This window comes from Nelumbo nucifera, chromosome 7 (genome assembly GCF_055504915.1).
Source record: "Nelumbo nucifera cultivar China Antique chromosome 7, China Antique-T2T, whole genome shotgun sequence".
In the NCBI taxonomy this organism is placed as follows: Eukaryota; Viridiplantae; Streptophyta; class Magnoliopsida; order Proteales; family Nelumbonaceae; genus Nelumbo; species Nelumbo nucifera.
This window is the reverse complement of record NC_142655.1, coordinates 28213074-28231442: the sequence shown is the minus strand read 5'-3', so window position 1 is coordinate 28231442 and position 18369 is coordinate 28213074. Positions and strand designations below refer to the sequence as shown.

The window sequence follows — 18369 nt, the reverse complement described above, 5'->3', positions numbered from 1 at the left end:
CTGCATAATCTGCATTGGTGTATGCCTCTAGGGTTAATCCAGTGTTTCTTTTAAACAAGATTCCTTTGCCAGGATTAGCCTTTAGGTAATGTAGTATCCTATAGACCGCCTGTAGGTGAACCTCTTTCGGGTTGTGCATAAACTGGCTAGCCACACTCACGGCATATGCTTTGTCTGGCCTTGTGTGGGAAAGATATATAAGTTTTTCTACTAATCTTTGGTACATTTCCCTATTCACGGCTGGATCTTCATTTGCTTCTCCCAATTTGTGATTTGGCTCAATCGGTGTGGAGGATGGTTTGCATGCTAACTTTCCTGTCTCTCTTAAAAGATCTGTTACATATTTCTGTTGTGAGATAAAGATGCCTTCTCTGGAATGAGCTACTTCAATCCCTAGAAAATACTTCAATCTCCCAAGTTCTTTTATTTCGAATTCTCTGACTAGACATCTTCTCAAGGCTTCCTTCTCCTTTTCATCATTTCCTGTCACAATTATGTCATTGACATATACCAGAAGAGCCGTGACTCCCCTTGCATCCGAATGCTTTATAAAGAGTGTATGATCTCCCTGACTTTGTTTGTATCCGATGGCAAGCATAACTTTAGTAAATCTTCCAAACCACGCCCTAGGTGATTGCTTGAGACCATATAGTGCTTTCTTCAACCTACAAACTTTATTTCCTTTTAGATTTCCTTTGAAGCCTGGAGGAATATCCATGTATATTCTTTACATCAAATTGCTCTAAGTACCAGTCGAAGTTAGCTGCTAGTGACAACAAAATTCTTACCGTATTCATCTTAGCCACTGGAGCGAATGTCTCCTGATAGTCAACACCATAGGTTTGTGTATATCCTTTTGCCACAAGTCTTGCCTTGTATCTTTCTAGAGAGCTGTCTGACTTGTACTTTACTGTGAAAACCCACTTGCAGCCCACGGGTTTCTTTCCTGGTGGTAGGTCAACAATTTCCCATGTTTGATTCTTATCTAGAGCCTGCATCCCTTCTCTCATAGCATCTTTCCATTTCTCATCAGATAATGCCTCAGATAAAGTATTAGGAATATGAATGGTGTTTAGACTAACTAGGAAACTCCTATGTGATGGTGAGAATTTTTTAAAGGACACAAAATTTGCTAAGGGATATAAGGGATGTTTAGTGCATTCTCTTGTGCCTTTCCTTAGGGCAATAGGAAGATCTTGGTCAAATGCTAATTCAGAAGAAATTTCTGGAACTGTATTTACCTCATTCTCAGGATTAGGAGTTGAATCTTGAACCTGCACAAGATTAGGATCCTGGTTTCTTCTTCTTGAATATACCTGCAATCTCATAGAGTCACAAAGTTCATCATTCTCTGTCATGGGTCTGGTATGAATGGGTGAAGAAGTTGGTTTGGTTTGAGGTGGTTCGATAGGTGCAGATACGGATTGAACTGGTATAGATGCTGAGTTTGGGTGTTGAGAAACTGTAGGTAGACCAAGCGGGAACAAATCTCTATCTTTATCTTCAATGAATGACAAGGACTCCCCCTGAAGATAAGGTTGAGTGAAATATGGTGTTTTTTCTTCAAAAGTGACATCAATAGAGACAAAGAATTTTTTAGTAGGTGGGTCGTAACACTTATAACCCTTTTGGGTGGACGAATAACCCACAAAAATACACTTGACGACTCTTGGATCTAACTTCCCTCTATTATGGGTATGAACATGGACAAAAGCAGTGCATCCAAAGATTCTTGGGGTGAGATTATTTGTGGTACGTAGATCGGGATAAGATTGAGAAAGTGTTTCCATTGGTGTTTTAAATCCCAACACCCTCGAAGGTAATCGATTTATAATGTATGTGGCTGTAAGCACAACTTCCCCCCAATAGGTTTTTGGAACATGCTGGTGGAAAAGTAAGGCTCGGGTTGCAGCTAGTAGATGACCATTCTTCCTTTCTGCTACTCCGTTTTGTTGTGGAGTATTAATGCAGGAGGATTCATGGATAATCCCTTCTTTTTGAAAATATGGGGATAAAGTTTTGTTGAAATAATCCCGTGCATTATCCGATCTAAATCTTTTGATTCTGACCCCAAACTAATTTTGGATCATATTATGGAAATTTGGGAGTACACTACTTACATCTGATTTAGATTTAAGAAGAAAGATCCAAGAGACCCTAGTGCAATCATCAATAAAAGAGACGAACCATCGTGAGCCAGACACATTTGGAACTGTGGAGGGTCCCCATATATCACTATGGATTAAAAAGAATGGGACTGAACTTCTCTTGTTACTAATTGGAAAGGGCACACGCTTGTGTTTTGCAAATTCACACACCTCACAATGGAAATATTCAACAGTCAATCCTTTAAACAGTGAGGGAAACATAGTTTTCAGAATTCCAAAAGATGGATGTCCTAGTTTAAAGTGATGAAGCCAAATGGTGTCTTTGTTGGATGATGAAAGGAATGATAGAGGTAACTTATCCTAGACAATATTTGATTTGCATGATTCTTCAAGATAGTAGAGTCCATTCTTCTCCTTAGCAAGTCCAATCCTCTTCCCCGAATCCTGGTCCTGAAATATACAGTAAGAAGGATAGAAAAGCACATTACAGTTCATGTCATGGGTGAGTTTTTGGATGGATATCAGGTTAGTGGACAATTTTGGAACATGAAGGACACTTTTTAGTGTAAGTGATGGATTAATATGGATATCCCCAAGGCCAGCTACAGTAGTAAGGGAACCGCCTGCAATGGCTATTTTTCGATTGCTTGGGCAGGGGGTATAAGTGCTAAAATGTAGTGAGGAGTGAGTCATGTGATCTGTGGCTCCTGAGTCAATAACCCATAAATCCCTAATAGGTTCATCTGAGACATTTAGTCCATGAGGAATAGAAAACTTACCTGAGATTGCAAGAGAGCCTGTACCACTAGGTTTCTCCAACGATCCCAGAAGCCCCCTTAACTTTTCGATCTCCTCCTTATTGAACTCGGTCTTGTCTGGAGGCTTTTCTTGGCTCGGCTGTTGTGGTGAAGTTAGCTTGACTTCTACTCTTCTGTTGTCCTCCTCGGTAGCCCCATTCCCTATTCGATGGTTTACCATTCAGCTTCCAACACTTCTCTTTGGTGTGCCTTGGTTTCTTGCAATAGGTACACCAAAGAGATTCCTTGTTGTCCCGTGTAGAGGACAAATCTGTCTTCATTCCTTCCAGTATTTCCGTTTGTTCCATCCTTGTAGTCATGGCTGAACCTTCTAGTACTTGGGGTTCAAGCATAACCCCCCTACGGCTTTCTTCAGCACGAATCAGAGAAATAGTCTCATTTAGAGATGTTACCTCTTCTTTGCCGAGAATCTGGACCCTAACTTGATCAAATTCTGCCTTGAGTCCTACAAGAAAGTCATAAACGCGATCTTTTTCGATAAAACTCTTTAGGATTGCTGCATCCGCTGCACATTTAGTCTCAATGCACCGATAATGATCGAGTTCTTGCCACAGGTTCTGCAGTAAATTTGCATACTTGGTAACTGTCTTGCTGCCTTGTTTAGTTGCTCCAGTCTTGACTTTGATTTCGTACACTTGTGCTGCATCACGTGCTTTTGAATATGTTTGTCGGACAGCATCCCAGATCTCTTTAGCTGTGGATAAAAACATACACGTGTCGCTGATTTCAGGGTTCATTGAATTCCATAACCATGACATGATCATGGAGTCAGCTTCGTCCCATGCATCAAATCTTGGATCTCCTTCCTTCGGTCCCGTCCCTAAGAGATGGCTAAGCTTTCCTTTTCCCTTTAAATATGTTCGAACAAACTGAGACCACTTCAAATAATTTTTCCCGTTCAACCTATATGTTGCCTGAATGTTTTGCAGGTCGCCAGATGTTTGATGTGAGGAAACTTCTTCCGATTGTGCAGTGGTATTTGATACAGTGGCTTCTGACATATTGGGCGGGCTTCAAGAAAGAGAGAAAAACAGACAATGAAGGTCTGAAAAACTTAGTAAGTGTTGGCAATCAAGGCCCAAAGAATCTTTCAGCCAATGTTAAAAAAAAGGTAACTGTAATGCTCCACCAAACTGAAGAGTGGATCGAAATCACTCAAAATCCAAACCAAACCAAAGGGATTCAGTAAATCTGCTATGGGCAACACCAGATCTAAGATTTCAGACTGATCTGATGTCTCTACAAATTGATCCAAGAAAAAAGGATGAATCCGATGGCGCAGCAGTCCAGAAGAAGCAAAAATGTAGAGTTCAGATTTGTAGCCAATCTTGAAGAAGAATCAAGGACATTCAAGAACCTCCCAAATACTGTTAGAGAGTTCTTGAACCAGCAACAGAGATGACCAAAGAGATACTATGTGTGGATTAAGTTGTGACCAGCTCTGATACCATGTGAAAATTTGAGAGAAAAAATGAATTGATTGTATTGTATTGGAAGGAGCATATACACAACTTTATATAGAATTACAGAGCTAATTTACAGGGTGATAAAATAGGAAACTAACTTTTCCTAAAAAACTAATTTCTATATCAGTGGGATTCTCCAATTAATATCCCATAATTCTAGGAAATTAAGTTTCCTAAACTGATGGACCTAAAATTATGGAGAATCAGTCAGAGAGTCAATCTTCTACTTTCCAACAGTGAGCACCAAGCTAAGGTTGCGAATCTAGTTCGCGTAGTTGGGTCCTCTGAATTTGTTATCATCTAACAACTTAGCAAATGCTCTGCGTGCTATTTCTGACAAATTGCACAACTAATTAGTCCACGACCTAATTATTATTTCATGTTATATATCGTACAATGGACTTTTAACTACGTTCTATTTCTATTTGTTCATCTTTGAAATTTCCCTCTATCTCAGGGATGGAGACATTATTCATGTCTCTAGAAATGTGGGAATCACATAGGTGCATGGGGCCAACTGTTTCAGTTTTATAACCCCATCACTTTTTGTAAAGGATCATGAATCCACCCATGTCTCATGAGCCTCCCCTTTGGCCTCCATTAGACAAGTGTCAGCCATTTTAGGTTAAACCTTTCTAATTGGTAAGTGTTGACCCATCATATTGGGAGCCCCAGGGTACCATGAAAGAATCTTCCATTTTTGGATAGACCCCTCGACTAGTCTATGACACACCTATTCTCCAATGAAGCAATTGAATTTGACTGTCTTAGTGAAATAGATAGCCCAATTTTATGGTTCATCTCTACTCCCCAATTCAGCCTGTTTTCATGCTAATGACAAAAGTTCTTTAGAGATGTCATCTTATGATATTCTCTATAATCTAACACTTATATCATTGATGAGGGAACAATTATTATCAGTCTCTAGGTTGATTTTAGGTCTTACCATAGTGGCTCCCACTAACTTTCATAAAGTTAGATTTAAGTGGGCCCTAAATGGGCTAAGGTTCTCACAGGGTTCCCTCCTTGGAGAGGAAACAAGAGAAGGGCCCATCAAGTGGGAAATCATTCAATGATCCATGAACATCATGACAATCATGTGCATTCAATCATGATGGGTGTAGAGAGCCACATAAAGTCTTTGCATTGGCCAAGCACTTATGGCCCATGTATGAATCACATTTACATAGCACATCACACATAATTATTGATTAAGAATCAGCTTAAATCTTGTAAAACCCAGATCCACTTGGATTAACACATTATCAACCCATTATTGGACCCATTTATCCAATAAAACTTGTCTTGGTATATGAGCCCAACTGCAAGAAGCAGTTCGACCCATATAGCCGTCCATGCTGAAATGGGTGTATCTTGCTTTAATCTAAACCTAACTAGGTTTCACAAGTGTGGGCCGAATTGGTCCATGCAATGGCCCATCAAATTCTTGGCCTAGGTCCAAAATTGATCACTTAGTCAATGATCTAAGGGGCTATTAACTGTCCCCAAAGAACCCTAGATTTGACCCATGCAAGGTGGACCAAAACTAGGTCAAATTGGCCTAGGGTTTGGTTCCCAAAACATTAATTTCAAAAGAACTATGATCTGAAAATTCTCAGGTATGATTCACAATCAAATCAACTAATTATCAACAATATAAAAGAATGAAATAACTAGGGTTGATAGTGTGGTGGTCTGAATCTAATCCAGACAAGCTGTAGGAATCCATTGGTCTTGTTCTCCATCATTCTCTATGATCTCCAACTTGTTCTCCAATGTAAACAAACTTAGAAAACTCTAATTTCTAATGCTTACATCAGAAAAAACCCCTAATACATATTGTCCAATAAAATTAAAAAAGTAATTAATTACAAACCATGAATATCAAAATTGCATGGTGTGCATTAAACATTTCATCAATCGAAAATTCGATCTCCATTACAATTTCATCCCAAGAATTCAAAAATTGACCATAGAATCATTCTAAATAATATCAGAAAATATAAAGATTAATTTTCAGATCATTGGCCCCAAATTGAGAACTAAATTCTTAGTTCCAATGTCAATTAGGTCAAATCAGCTAGACTAGTTCATGCCGATTTGATATTTCTTTCAAATCTGATTTGGTTCAGTTCAAGAATTGAACCTAGTGCTCTGATACCACTATTGGAAGGGTTAGAAATCAGGTTTCACTTGGCCAAACCAAGTTTGGTGTCTTGCTGAATTTTTAAATATTTTTCTAATCCACCTAGGAACTGATTTCCGGTGATTTTGAAATCTAAAATTTCAAGATCGATCTTGCACTGATCCGAACAAGATTTGAAACCAAAATTAAAACTGATCATACTTGATATGGAGACCACAATGTGCAGCTCCCAAAGTGGAAGTTCATGCCCAATATCAATTCCAAAATCAGCCTCCAAAACCGGTTCCCAAATTGCTTGGATCGATGTGGGTATGTGAACCTGATATCCTTTAATGTTTTTCTTGCAAAAACACAGTAGAGAATTGATGGAAACCAGTTCCTATCACAACTGGGTCGAATTAGGGTTTTTGGGAGGAAAGGGAGAAGAGAAGAGAGAGCAAGAGATTGGAGAGAACTAGTATATTTGCCCCTTTCCTCTTAATCCGTTACATAGAGCACTCTCCTAATCTAATTAGGAGCTGATCCAAATCAAATTTGGATAAAGACTTTATCTTTAATTGATAAGTATTATCTTCTTAAGAGAACGGGTACTCAAAACTTGGATCCATGCCCATTTTCAACCCAAATCACATGACGACTTAAGCTGTCTTGTGATATCTTAACTAATCATATTAATAATGGGCCTTAGGCCCATTTTCTTTAATGGTTCACGTCCCAAGGTGTTTTGCATGGCCACTTTGGGCCTGAATATTGTATGGTGTGGGAAGAAGAAGAAATAAAAGAGAAGAATGGAGGGAAAAGTATGGTTCGAATAGGAGAAAATGAATTGTCTCTCTCTAATCTGTCGACCCAAGATGTATTGTGATTTAGATCCATGTAAAATTACAAATATGCCCCTATACATAAAGGAAATATGAAGCTAGAATTAAGACCAAAGCACCCCTTACAAAATAGATTTTAACATTCCTCCTCAAGCTGGAACATATATATCATAAAGCTCTGGCTTGTTACAAATATAATTTATCCTAGTTCAACTCAAACTCTTGTTGAATAGATCAACTAGTTGGGCTTCAGACTTCACATATGGTTTAACAATATCACCACTTGTTACTTTCTCCCTCAAAAAGTGGCAATCAACCTCTATATGCTTGGTTCTCCCATGGAAGATTGGATTAGAATCAATGCTAGTGGCAGATTGATTATCACAAAACAACTTAATGGGCATGCTCACTGAAATGCCTATCTCCTGCAGGAGATGTTTCAACTAGATTAATTGACAAGTTGTATGTGCCATTGCTCTTTATTCTACTTTTTAGCACTACTTTTATCTACCACACTCTGTTTCTTACTTTTCCAAGTGATAAGGTTTCGGCATAGGAAGGTACAATAAACTATGGCAGAGCTCCTATCTATTGATGATCCTACCCAATCAGCATTTGTGTACCCTTCCAGGGTTAATTCTCCTCCTTTCTTATATAATAATCCACAACCTATAGCACCTTTTTGATACCTTAATACCCTCAAAACAACTTCCTTCAGTTGACTATTATGCTGATGCTGATTGGCTGGATGCCTTAACACCAGATGGTCCACCACTAGGTGCTGTGTTATCTTAGGTGACTCTCTCATTTCTTGGAAGTGCAAGAAGCAACAAATAGTCTCCAAGTCTCCAAGTCATCTACTAAAGCTGATATCCTGCCATGCCATTTTTTGAAGTGAGCTTGTTTGGCTAAGACTCATTTCCATGACCTAGCCACTGATCATCCAACCCCTATTCCTTTATTTTTTGACAACATGAGTGCAATCAAGATCACATTGAATCCAATCTTTTATGAACGAACTAAATACAGAAGTGAATTGCCACTTCATCAGGGATCTTCCAGCTGTGGGACACATCTCTCTTCCTCATGTATCATCCAATCTTCAGTTGGCCAATCTCTTCATGAAGTCTATGACACACTAGATATAAAAGATTGGATTACCACTTCATCAGGCATCAGTTTGAGGGGAAGTGTAGAGAAGATGGGGGGTTAATATTGTAATTTTACCTTTCTTTTATATCTCTTTTGTACACCACTTTTTTATTTCTCTTTTCTTCATTACTTTTGTACACTACTATATTTCTTGGTTCTTGTAAGGACAACATTGTCCATTTACACAATATACACATACACACACATATTTCTTTTTGGGCGTATCAGACAGATAACACACTCCACCAAATTGTTTTATTTTATGTTATTTCCATTTTAATATAACATAAAATGGAACATAAATATGACATAAAAAAGAAATTTCTCAACACAGAAATAAGTTTGTCAAATAGATTATATGATACTAGTTTAATGATCCTTAATCCTTCTAAGAATGTGCACTCATTATCATGGGAGAGAGAACCACCCAAGAACACAATGGAGGTATTACTCAATCAAATTAAAACTGGTATTTTAGAAACTTTTCTTGCATAATTATGGCTACTCGTTCCATCTAAAAGCAACATTGCCTTGGTCTGACTATTTGAACCTAGACCTATATTTGAACTGTTGAACTTGCAGAACCAAAATGGAATTCATGTTTTCATCAATGTTATTTAGATCATGATGGGAAGCTACCAGATATTAGTGCATCAGTAGCAGGAACATAACCATCCAATCTTTTTATCACATTTGAAATTCCAAAAATAATTTGGTTGTTTTATATTATATGCAATTTTTTGTCAATCCTATAATGGGGACTAATACCCTTACCCTTACATATGTGGGTTCTTCCTCTTCTACTCCACCTACTGGTGGTTCTTGTAGAAGAGTGGCTCAGCTGAACCTCTTTTAACCCTGCATCTGTCCTAGAAACTCATTATTATGGACCGTATGATGCTTACCATATCTGCTGCAGAAAATTTAAGCATTGTTATAATGTAATACCTTTTGTGCTTCATTCAGCATTCATTTTTCAAGCAATTTTATGGTTCTGTGAGCCAATCAGATTACATCACACTGCGACTGGGTTTCATTGATGTAAGCTATTCTCTGTGAAGCTTAAATATTATCAATTTATTTGTTTTAACATAAATAGTTACTGCCCTTATCTTCCACTATTATGTGAAATTGTTTCTGTTTTAGACTCATTGCAGGAAAAACCCAAAGTTTAATTTTCACAAATATTTGATACGCTGCCTTGAAGTAGATTTTAAGAAAGTTGTTGGTATAAGGTAACTGGTTTCTGAAGTGCATGTTAAAAGCTAAATTTCTGTCATTTTATATTTGCTAATTTGTATGTTGAATTTTAATAGTAAAGAATTTATTGTCAAACCCTTGAACCCATTTTCTATCTCTGGTTATAATCATTTCTCATTTATCTCACTGCAGATGGTATCTTTGGTTATTTGTCTTTATTTTCTTGTTGCTGAATGTACATGGTATGCTACTCTTCATGATAAATAGACCATAAAAGTGTTGATTTTTTTTTTTTTTTATTTCAGATGAAATATATTGCCAATTGTTTTTCCTCGTTAATTTGTTTCCTCTGCAGTTCCTCTGCATCTTCCATGAAGGTTAATAGTTTACTGAAATAATGTTTTTAAAAATGACTTCATTCAATTTTGTCTCACAACTCAAATAGGAAAAGAAGTTCTATAAATTTTACAATTTAATATGAAAACTAGGAAGAACATTCTTACTACCACTTTCTTTTTGTCATTGTATAAGTATGAAGTTTGTAAGAAGAGAATACAGGATCCACCATTTTTTTCCATTGATGTCTAATGTTATAATCAAGAAAGCATGATGTAATCTTGTTTGGTTCATTTTTCAAGATACATGGGTTTTATGCACTTTGAGTCTTATGTTTGGCAACCTAGATGAAATCATAGGTTCTAAGGTGTCATTTTCTTATTCATATGTGCAGGTTGGAATACATATTTTTGGTTAGCGTTCATTCCCTTTATTGTAAGTGACCATGACATAATCACCTCTTTCTAGTTTTACTATCCTATAGGATAACATGGATCTAAGCGTGTGATGCACATGCATGGTCATGAATTTTTTGCAATATACAAATATTGCACCTCATTGCAATAGTTAATTTTATATTTGCTTACATTGTTGCTGTTAAATTATGTTAGACTTTGATGTTTAAATTCTCATAGAGTCCTTGATATTGTGGCTAGAAAATTCATAGTTTGCCCTTTTTAACTAAGTAAGCCTATGTTGGAATAAGCTTCTTCTTTTGAGCTTTGTAATGGCTGTATAAAGCCATAATACTTTTAAACCCCAAAACACAAAGAACATAATTGGGGCTTTGTGCTTTAGGGATTTAAAAACACAAATTCTAAAGCTTGTGCAAATGCAAGCTAAATTTGAATGTGTGTGCGGACCCAAGTGGAGGCCTCTTTATTTGGCTTGATCATGTAGTCCACTTAAGCCTTGTAATGGCTGTCTAAGTTAGCATGTAAATCTGAACCCTGATCTTTGGAACATAAAAAGTTTACTAAGCATGGCTTAAGTGTAGTGAAATTGTTCAGTAATTTCAATGTTGTAACCTCTTGAAAATTGACTATTTTACAATTTTGACTCCATGGGTGAATCTATTTGATTATTCTACTTCTGTTAACATTGAATTTTATGTAATTTATTTTTCACATAATTGTTTATATATCAAATATTAATTAGTAAATAAATAAATTTATTAATAAATTAAGTAACAAAGTATTTAATAAATTAATTCTTCTAATTAAAAACATGGTTCAAAGTATCGATACACCTTTGTATATTGGCAGGGGTGTATCGGTGTTTTAAACCATGTGCTTTTAATTTTTTAGTTCTTTCTCAAAATTTCATTTTTATAAATATTTTATATTATTTAATAAATAAAACAAATGGGTTCTTGAAAACACCTTTAAACAGGTGGATTAGAAACCTACTGATATGGTACGAGGCATATCATATAACCTTGAATAAAAATGGAATACAAATAAATTAATTTATTAAAATATTTAATCAGATAGTTTTATTAATGTTAGTGTCGACTGTATAGGGGTAGTTTACTCCTATTTATGTTTAAGCTGATGTGTAATGTTTATGTTATGTGATGTGTCCCATACTTAAGTAGGGACAGAATATTCTTTTGTTTTATTTAGTAGAAACATATAAATATAACCTGGCCGACTAGAGAAAGTGACTTTTCTCTCTTGTTCGAACCAGTTTTCTCCTTCTCCTTTCTTTTCTTCTCTTCTTCTCTCTTCTATCTCCTCTAATCTTCCTCTAATTCTAACAAAATTCTAGTGCAGGTCTGAACTTTATCATGGTATCAGAGCCACTGTGACAAAATCAGGTCTGCCCAGAATTCTGTCATATTGCCATTCAGCCTAGGGTTTTACAATTTTCTTCATCATTCGTTGGAGATAGGGAAAAGGGCTGAAAAGGAGTGGTCGCCCTTTCCCTTTGGAGGTTTTCATGCCTCCTGTCAATGTGGTTTTTGGTGATCAAATAGGTGGGACCTATGTGTGTTTGTGGTGGTTTGTAGGAAGTCCTCTAATCGATGGTATGGAGGGGGCTGTTTCAGGTGGTGCAGTGGATAGTTGAGCGTTAGGTTGGTTTTTGGTGATCAAATAGGTGGGACATATGCGTGTTTTAGTGTGAATCGAGTGGTTGGTGAGTTGCTAGTGCTATGGTGTGTATTCAGGTAGTTGTGTGGTAGTATTGTGGTGCTGAAAGTGAAGAAATCAGCGATTGGTATTGCTGAAAATTGTGACTGTAGGTGGTTTCACTAGTGTGCAGTGTAGTGAAAAGTGATTTAGAAGTTTGATATATGAAAAAAAAGGAGAAATTTAGATATGGGAGATAGTAGTGAACACAAATCTAGTGTTATGGTTCCCATCGACTACTTAATGTTCAGATGATTTCTATCAAGTTGAATGGGGAGAATTATGTGCCTTGGGCGAAATCTGTAGAGGTCTTTCTTAGAGCTAAGAAGAACGTGAAGCATGTAAGAGAAGAAAAACTTCTTGCTGACTCTCTGGAGTATAATGACTGGGAACAAGAAGATGCACAGATTATGACCTAGTTACGGAATAGTATGGAACCCAAGATTAGAGTGAATTTTATGTTCCTAGATACAACCAAAGAGATTTGGGATCATGCCAAGAAATTCTACTCTGGACAAGACAATACTACTAGAATATATCAGCTTTATCAAGAGTACTTTAATTTACAATAGGGTAATCAAAATCTTGAGTACTATGCTTGCATGAGGAACCTTCGTAATGAGTTGAATGGTACTATCCCCTCACTTTTGATGTTTAGATTCAGCAACAATAGAGAGAACAACCAGATGTGACCAGATTTTTAGTAGGGTTGAAATCTGAATATGAACCAGTGAGAGCACAAATACTAGGAGGGTCAGCTCTTTCGTCTCTAGAAGAGGTATTTGCCCGTCTTCAAAGGATTTTTGTTGGGCCCACAGAGAATTCTAATATCTCTAATAGGTCTGCCTTTGTAGTGCCGAGAGGGGGAGGCCGTGGTGTTAGAGGTGGAGTTCGAGGAGTTCAGCCCGGTCGTAGTGGTAGTAGTGGATCCATGTATGGTCGTAGTGGTGGTGGTGGACGTGTTGGAGGTCGAGATTCAGGGGGAGCTCATGGTAGAGGATGTAGTAATGGTCTAAGGAGGTGTACACATTGTGGTATGGAAGGGCACACCATTAACTTTTGTTATGATTTGCATGGCCTACCTTCAACTTGGGAAAATCATGTAGTGGCCAGTGATGGTAGTTCAAGACAAGATATCCAACAAGATGATTAGATGCCCTCTACATCTACGGATGTCTCCGGGAAGGAGATGATGAATGTCCCACATGATGAGTATGAATGGTTTATCCAGGCCACCTCTCAATAGAATACAACTACTCTCGTACATTCAGGTATGGCTTGTCTGGCTTCCAAACCGACCTCTTGGATTATCGACTCTAGAGCTTCCGATCAATGATTGAGACTCCAACTGTGTTTTCCTCCCTTTCACAGTGCTCCACACCACATTCTGTTACCCTTGCTAAAGGTTCCACACCCTCCATTTGTGGTATTGGTAATGTTGACATAGACCCTTTATCTCTGTCCTCAGTTTTGTATGTTCCTAAATTCCCTTTTAATCTTATGTCTGTTAGTAAGCTAACCAAGTTTCTTAATTGCTCTATCACCTTTTACCCCTCTTCTTGTGTTTTTCAGGATCTCAAGGCGGGGATGAAGATTGGTGGAGGGCATGAAGTTGGTGGACTGTATTATCTTGAGGGTGATGGTGGTTCATCAATAGCTCTTCAGACATGTTTTTCTCCTCTTCAGTGGCATTATAGACTTGGTCATCCATTGCTCAAAGCATTAAAGTCACTTATCCCGTTGTTGAGCCGTCTTTTTGTTTTGGATTATGAGTGTCAATTGGGGAAATATCATTGTGTTCCCTTTAGTCCTAAGGTTGATAATCGTATGTTGGGTCCTTTTTCTTTAGTTCGTTCAGATATTTGAGGTCCAAATAAAATAGTGTCATACAATGGTTATAATTACTTTGTTATTTTTGTTGATGATTATTGAAGGATGACGTGGTTTTACCTAATGAAAGAAAGGAGTGAATTCTTTTCCATTTTCTAAAAATTTTATGCTGAAATTTGCAACCAATTTGGTGTACACATTAAGATTCTTCGTTTTGATAATGGCCAAAAATACTTTTATACACCGTTTTAGGAGTATTTGGAACAACATGGCATTATCCATCAAACTTCATGTACTTACACCCCACAATAAAATGTGGTAGATGAGAGAAAGAACCTTCATCTTTTGGAAACTGTTCGGTCTCTTATGCACCATATAAATGTACCCAAAACTTTTTGGAGTGATGTTGTGCTTTTATCTTGTTTCCTAATTAACCAGATGCCCATGCCCATCTTTAAAGGTCATTCTCCTTTCACCACTTAGTTTCTTACCTTGTCTCCGTTTCCTCTTACTCCCAAGGTTTTCGGGTGTGTATGTTTTGTTCATAATCTTGGACCTAGAATGGACAAATTAGATGCATGATCCATTAAGTGTATATTCCTTGGCTATTTCCAGATCCAGAAAGGGTATAAGTGTTATAACCCTAGTTCTCGACGTTCCTTTGTCCTGATGTTACTTTCTTTGAGTCTACTCTATTTTTCTTTGGGTCAAATGACGTCCCTTCTTCTTCCTCACCTCCTCCTCCTCTTCCAGTTCTCGTTGAGGACCCTATTCCACTTGTTCCAGTTGTGACTAAGTCTTTGCCTCCGGTGTAGCTTCCTGTTGAATGGCCACCCATCCGTCGAGTGTATACGCATCGACGACATGTGCCAGCTCCTCCTCCAGTTTCATCACCGTTGACAGATCCGACAATTGTTCCCACACCAGCCACACCCCCTGTTCCTGACCTTGATCATCCTATCACCTTGTGGAAGGTAAACACAATTGTACACTTCATCCCATTTCAAATTATGTTTTTGTCTCTCACCGTTTTGCTTTCCATCACCAGTTTGTTTCTCTATTGTCTTCTATTTCTATTCCTACGGATGTCTAGGAAGCCCTTGCCTCTCCAGGGTTGTGCCATGCAATGGAAGAACTTTCTGCTTTAGCTCATAATCATATATGGGATCTCATCACTCTCCCTCCTGGTAAGCGTGTTGTAGGTTGTAAGTCAATATACACTGTTAAGTATTTACTTGATGGTAGTATAGAGCAGTTGAAAGCTAGATTGGTTGCCAAAGGATATTCCCAAACATATGGTATTGACTACACGGAAACCTTCTCTCCTATTGCTAAAATTGGTTCAGATCGTGTTATGATATTTCTAGCGGCTATGTATGATTGGCCTCTATTTCAGCTTGACATCATGAATGCTTTTTTAAATGATGATCTCCTTGAGGAGGTCTGTGTGGAGCAACCACCGGGGTTTGTTGCTCAGGGGGAGGATGGTAAGGTGTGTAGACTAAAGAAGGTCATTTATGGACTTAAACAATCCCCCCATGCGTGGTTTGGTAGATTCAGTGAAGTGATAAAGAAGTTTGGTATGAAACAATGTCAAGTTGATCACTCAATATTCATCCATGATTTGCATGCTGGGAAGATCTTATTGGTGGTATATGTAGATGATATTGTCATTACTAGTAGTGATAAATTGGGGATTGATAGGCTGAAAACCTTTCTACAAGAGCACTTTCAAACAAAGGACCTTGGTAAATTAAAATACTTCTTGGGGATAGAAGTAGCAAGGTCTAAGCATGGTATTAATTTGTACTAGAGGAAGTATATTCTTGATTTGTGTGAGGAGACAGGATTGTTAGGTGCCAAACCAGCTGAAACACCTATGGAACCAAGTACCAATTTGAGCAATGATATGGATGAGGAGTTTGAAGATCCTGGAAGGTACAGGCGGTTGGTGGGTAAGCTATACTACCTAACCATTACTTGGCCAGATATTTCATTTGCAATTAGTGTGGTGAGTCAGTTTATGCAGAAACCTCGGGTTCCACATTGCGATGCAGTTCTAAGGATTGTAAGGTATTTGAAGGGAGCTCCTGGTCGTGGCTTGATATACAAGAGTGGAGGAAATCTTGAAATAGAGGGACACACCGATGCTGATTGGGCTGGTTCTATATTTGACAGAAGGTCCACTACAGGTTATTGTACTTTCCATGGGGGTAATTTGGTGACATGGAAAAGTAAGAAACTGACAGTTGTGGCAAGAAGCAATGCAGAAGCTGAATTCAGAGCCATGGCATACCACTTGTGAATTGGTGTGGTTTAAAAATCTTCTACAGGAGATGGGATATTCGATTGACACTCCAATGAAACTCTATTGTGACAACCAAGCTGCAGTCCACATCTCTTCTAATCCAGTGTTTCATGAGAGAACAAAGCTTATAGAAGTTGACTGTCATTTTGTGAGAGAGAAGGTGCTTAGTAGAGTGATAGATACTGCATATGTTAACATAGGAAGTCAATGGGCAGACTTGTTCACCAAAGGGTTGAGTTGGGGAAGAGTGGACTACATATGTAACAAGATGGGACTATATGATATATAACTCACCAACTTGAGCGGGAGTGTTAATGTTGACTGCATAGGGGTAGTTTACTCCTATTCATGTTTAAGCTGATATGTAATGTTTATGTTAAGTGATGTGTCCCATACTTAAGTAGGGACATAATAGTCTTTTGTTTTATTTAATAGAAACATATAGATATAACTTGGCCGACTAGAGAGAGTGACTTTTCTCTATTGTTCAAACCAATCTTCTCTTTCTCCTTTCTTTTCTTCTCTTCTTCTCTCTTCTATCTCCTCTAATCTTCCTCTAATTCTAATAGAATTCTAGTGCAGGTCTGAATTTTATCATATAAAATAAATAAATAAACAAATATATATTATTATTAATTAATATATATATATATATATATTTAACAATTATAAAATGCTAACAAATATATATAATATATATATATTATTAATTAATAAAGAAAAATAAAACACATAAGTTAAATTAATTGGCATTAAAATAGATACTTATTTTAAATTTTCATATACTCGCTATTAAAAACAAATTTATTAATAAAATTAAAAGGATTTTAAATGTAATACAAACATATATGATAAAGGAAAATTTTAATTGGAAAAATAATTAATATTACAAAACAACATTAAAAGTTATTAACAACTATTTGCATAATCTAAATTATTAATATTAAAAAATTAAAGACAACATATAATAAACAAATCATATGATGATGAATAATTATAAATAATTGTAGTATGTTGAGTAGTACATTGAAAATAATAGTAATTGTTCAAATAAGTGAAAATGGTAACATAAATAGAAAATAAAAGAAATTATAAGGGGTATTTTGTTCTATTAAATATCATCTACTACCTCCGACCATGTTTGAAGGTAGGATAGGCACATAGGCAATCCTATAGTGGTGACATTTGAAGGTGTATCCAAATATGCAGATCAGCAATTGAAAGCAATTATTTCAGCATTTGGAGGCATGCTAAGTGCTATTGAAGACCACCTAAGAACTATGGTTTCTTTTCAAATAGAAGCTTGGATAGCATTGCATGGAATGACATGATGAGGACTTTTATTTGTTTACTTTTTTTTTTAAATCTTTTTATCACTTCACTCATGCTTCTTAGTTTCCATTTCCTTGGGGTTTTGCTGCCTTAGTAAGGCTATGCCCCAATTTTAGGAGTTTTTGCATTTCTTTCTGATCAATAACAAATAATAAAAGGAGGTTACCAATAATGAACATAAGAAAAATAAGGAAAGTGATTTCTTTCTAGAAGAGAGTGAGGAGAGAGAGGAGAAGAGAAGATGAGAGAGGGAAAGACATTTTGGGAGTCAAAAGTATTGCTGGCGGTGCCCAACTTCTCATTTATAATAACATAACACAAAATAAAAGAAGTAAGATTACACTTATACCTTTGGCTGCACACCCTAATAATAACTTAATTAAAAGAAGAAAAAAACAAGCGAACAACATCCTAGGCTGACAACATACTAACAACAGAGATAAAGAGTAACACTAACAACACTCCCCTCAAGTTGGGTTGAATATGTCTATCATGCTCAACTTGTCACACAATTCATTGTGCCATGAGTACAGAAGCCCTTTTGTGAGAACATCAGTTAGTTGTTCCTTGGAGTTGACATAAGGAACACAAATATCTCATTTTTCCAATTTTTCCCTTATAAAGTGTTTGTCCACTTCAATGTGTTTGGTCCTCTCGCGCAGGACTGGATTATTGGCAATGTTTATGGCTGCCTTATTGTCACAGTAAAGAGACATAGGA

The 18369-nt window shown here is 37.0% G+C and overlaps 1 protein-coding gene across 3 annotated transcripts in view; it reads left to right on the top strand.

Annotated features, from left to right (window-relative positions):
• Positions 1-18369, top strand: part of LOC104593371 (MLO-like protein 1) — an 83137-nt gene that overhangs the window by 24624 nt on the left and 40144 nt on the right. For 2 of the 3 annotated variants that reach the window (XM_088892431.1, XM_010253139.3), the window contains 4 exons: positions 9478-9552; positions 9658-9746; positions 9904-9953; positions 10442-10482. In XM_088892431.1, coding sequence (XP_088748557.1) covers positions 9478-9552; positions 9658-9746; positions 9904-9953; positions 10442-10482 — 255 coding nt within the window. Of the gene's footprint in view, positions 1-9477; positions 9553-9657; positions 9747-9903; positions 9954-10441; positions 10483-13751; positions 14061-18369 lie in introns of those variants that run through there. The other variant, XM_088892432.1, reaches the window with a different exon arrangement.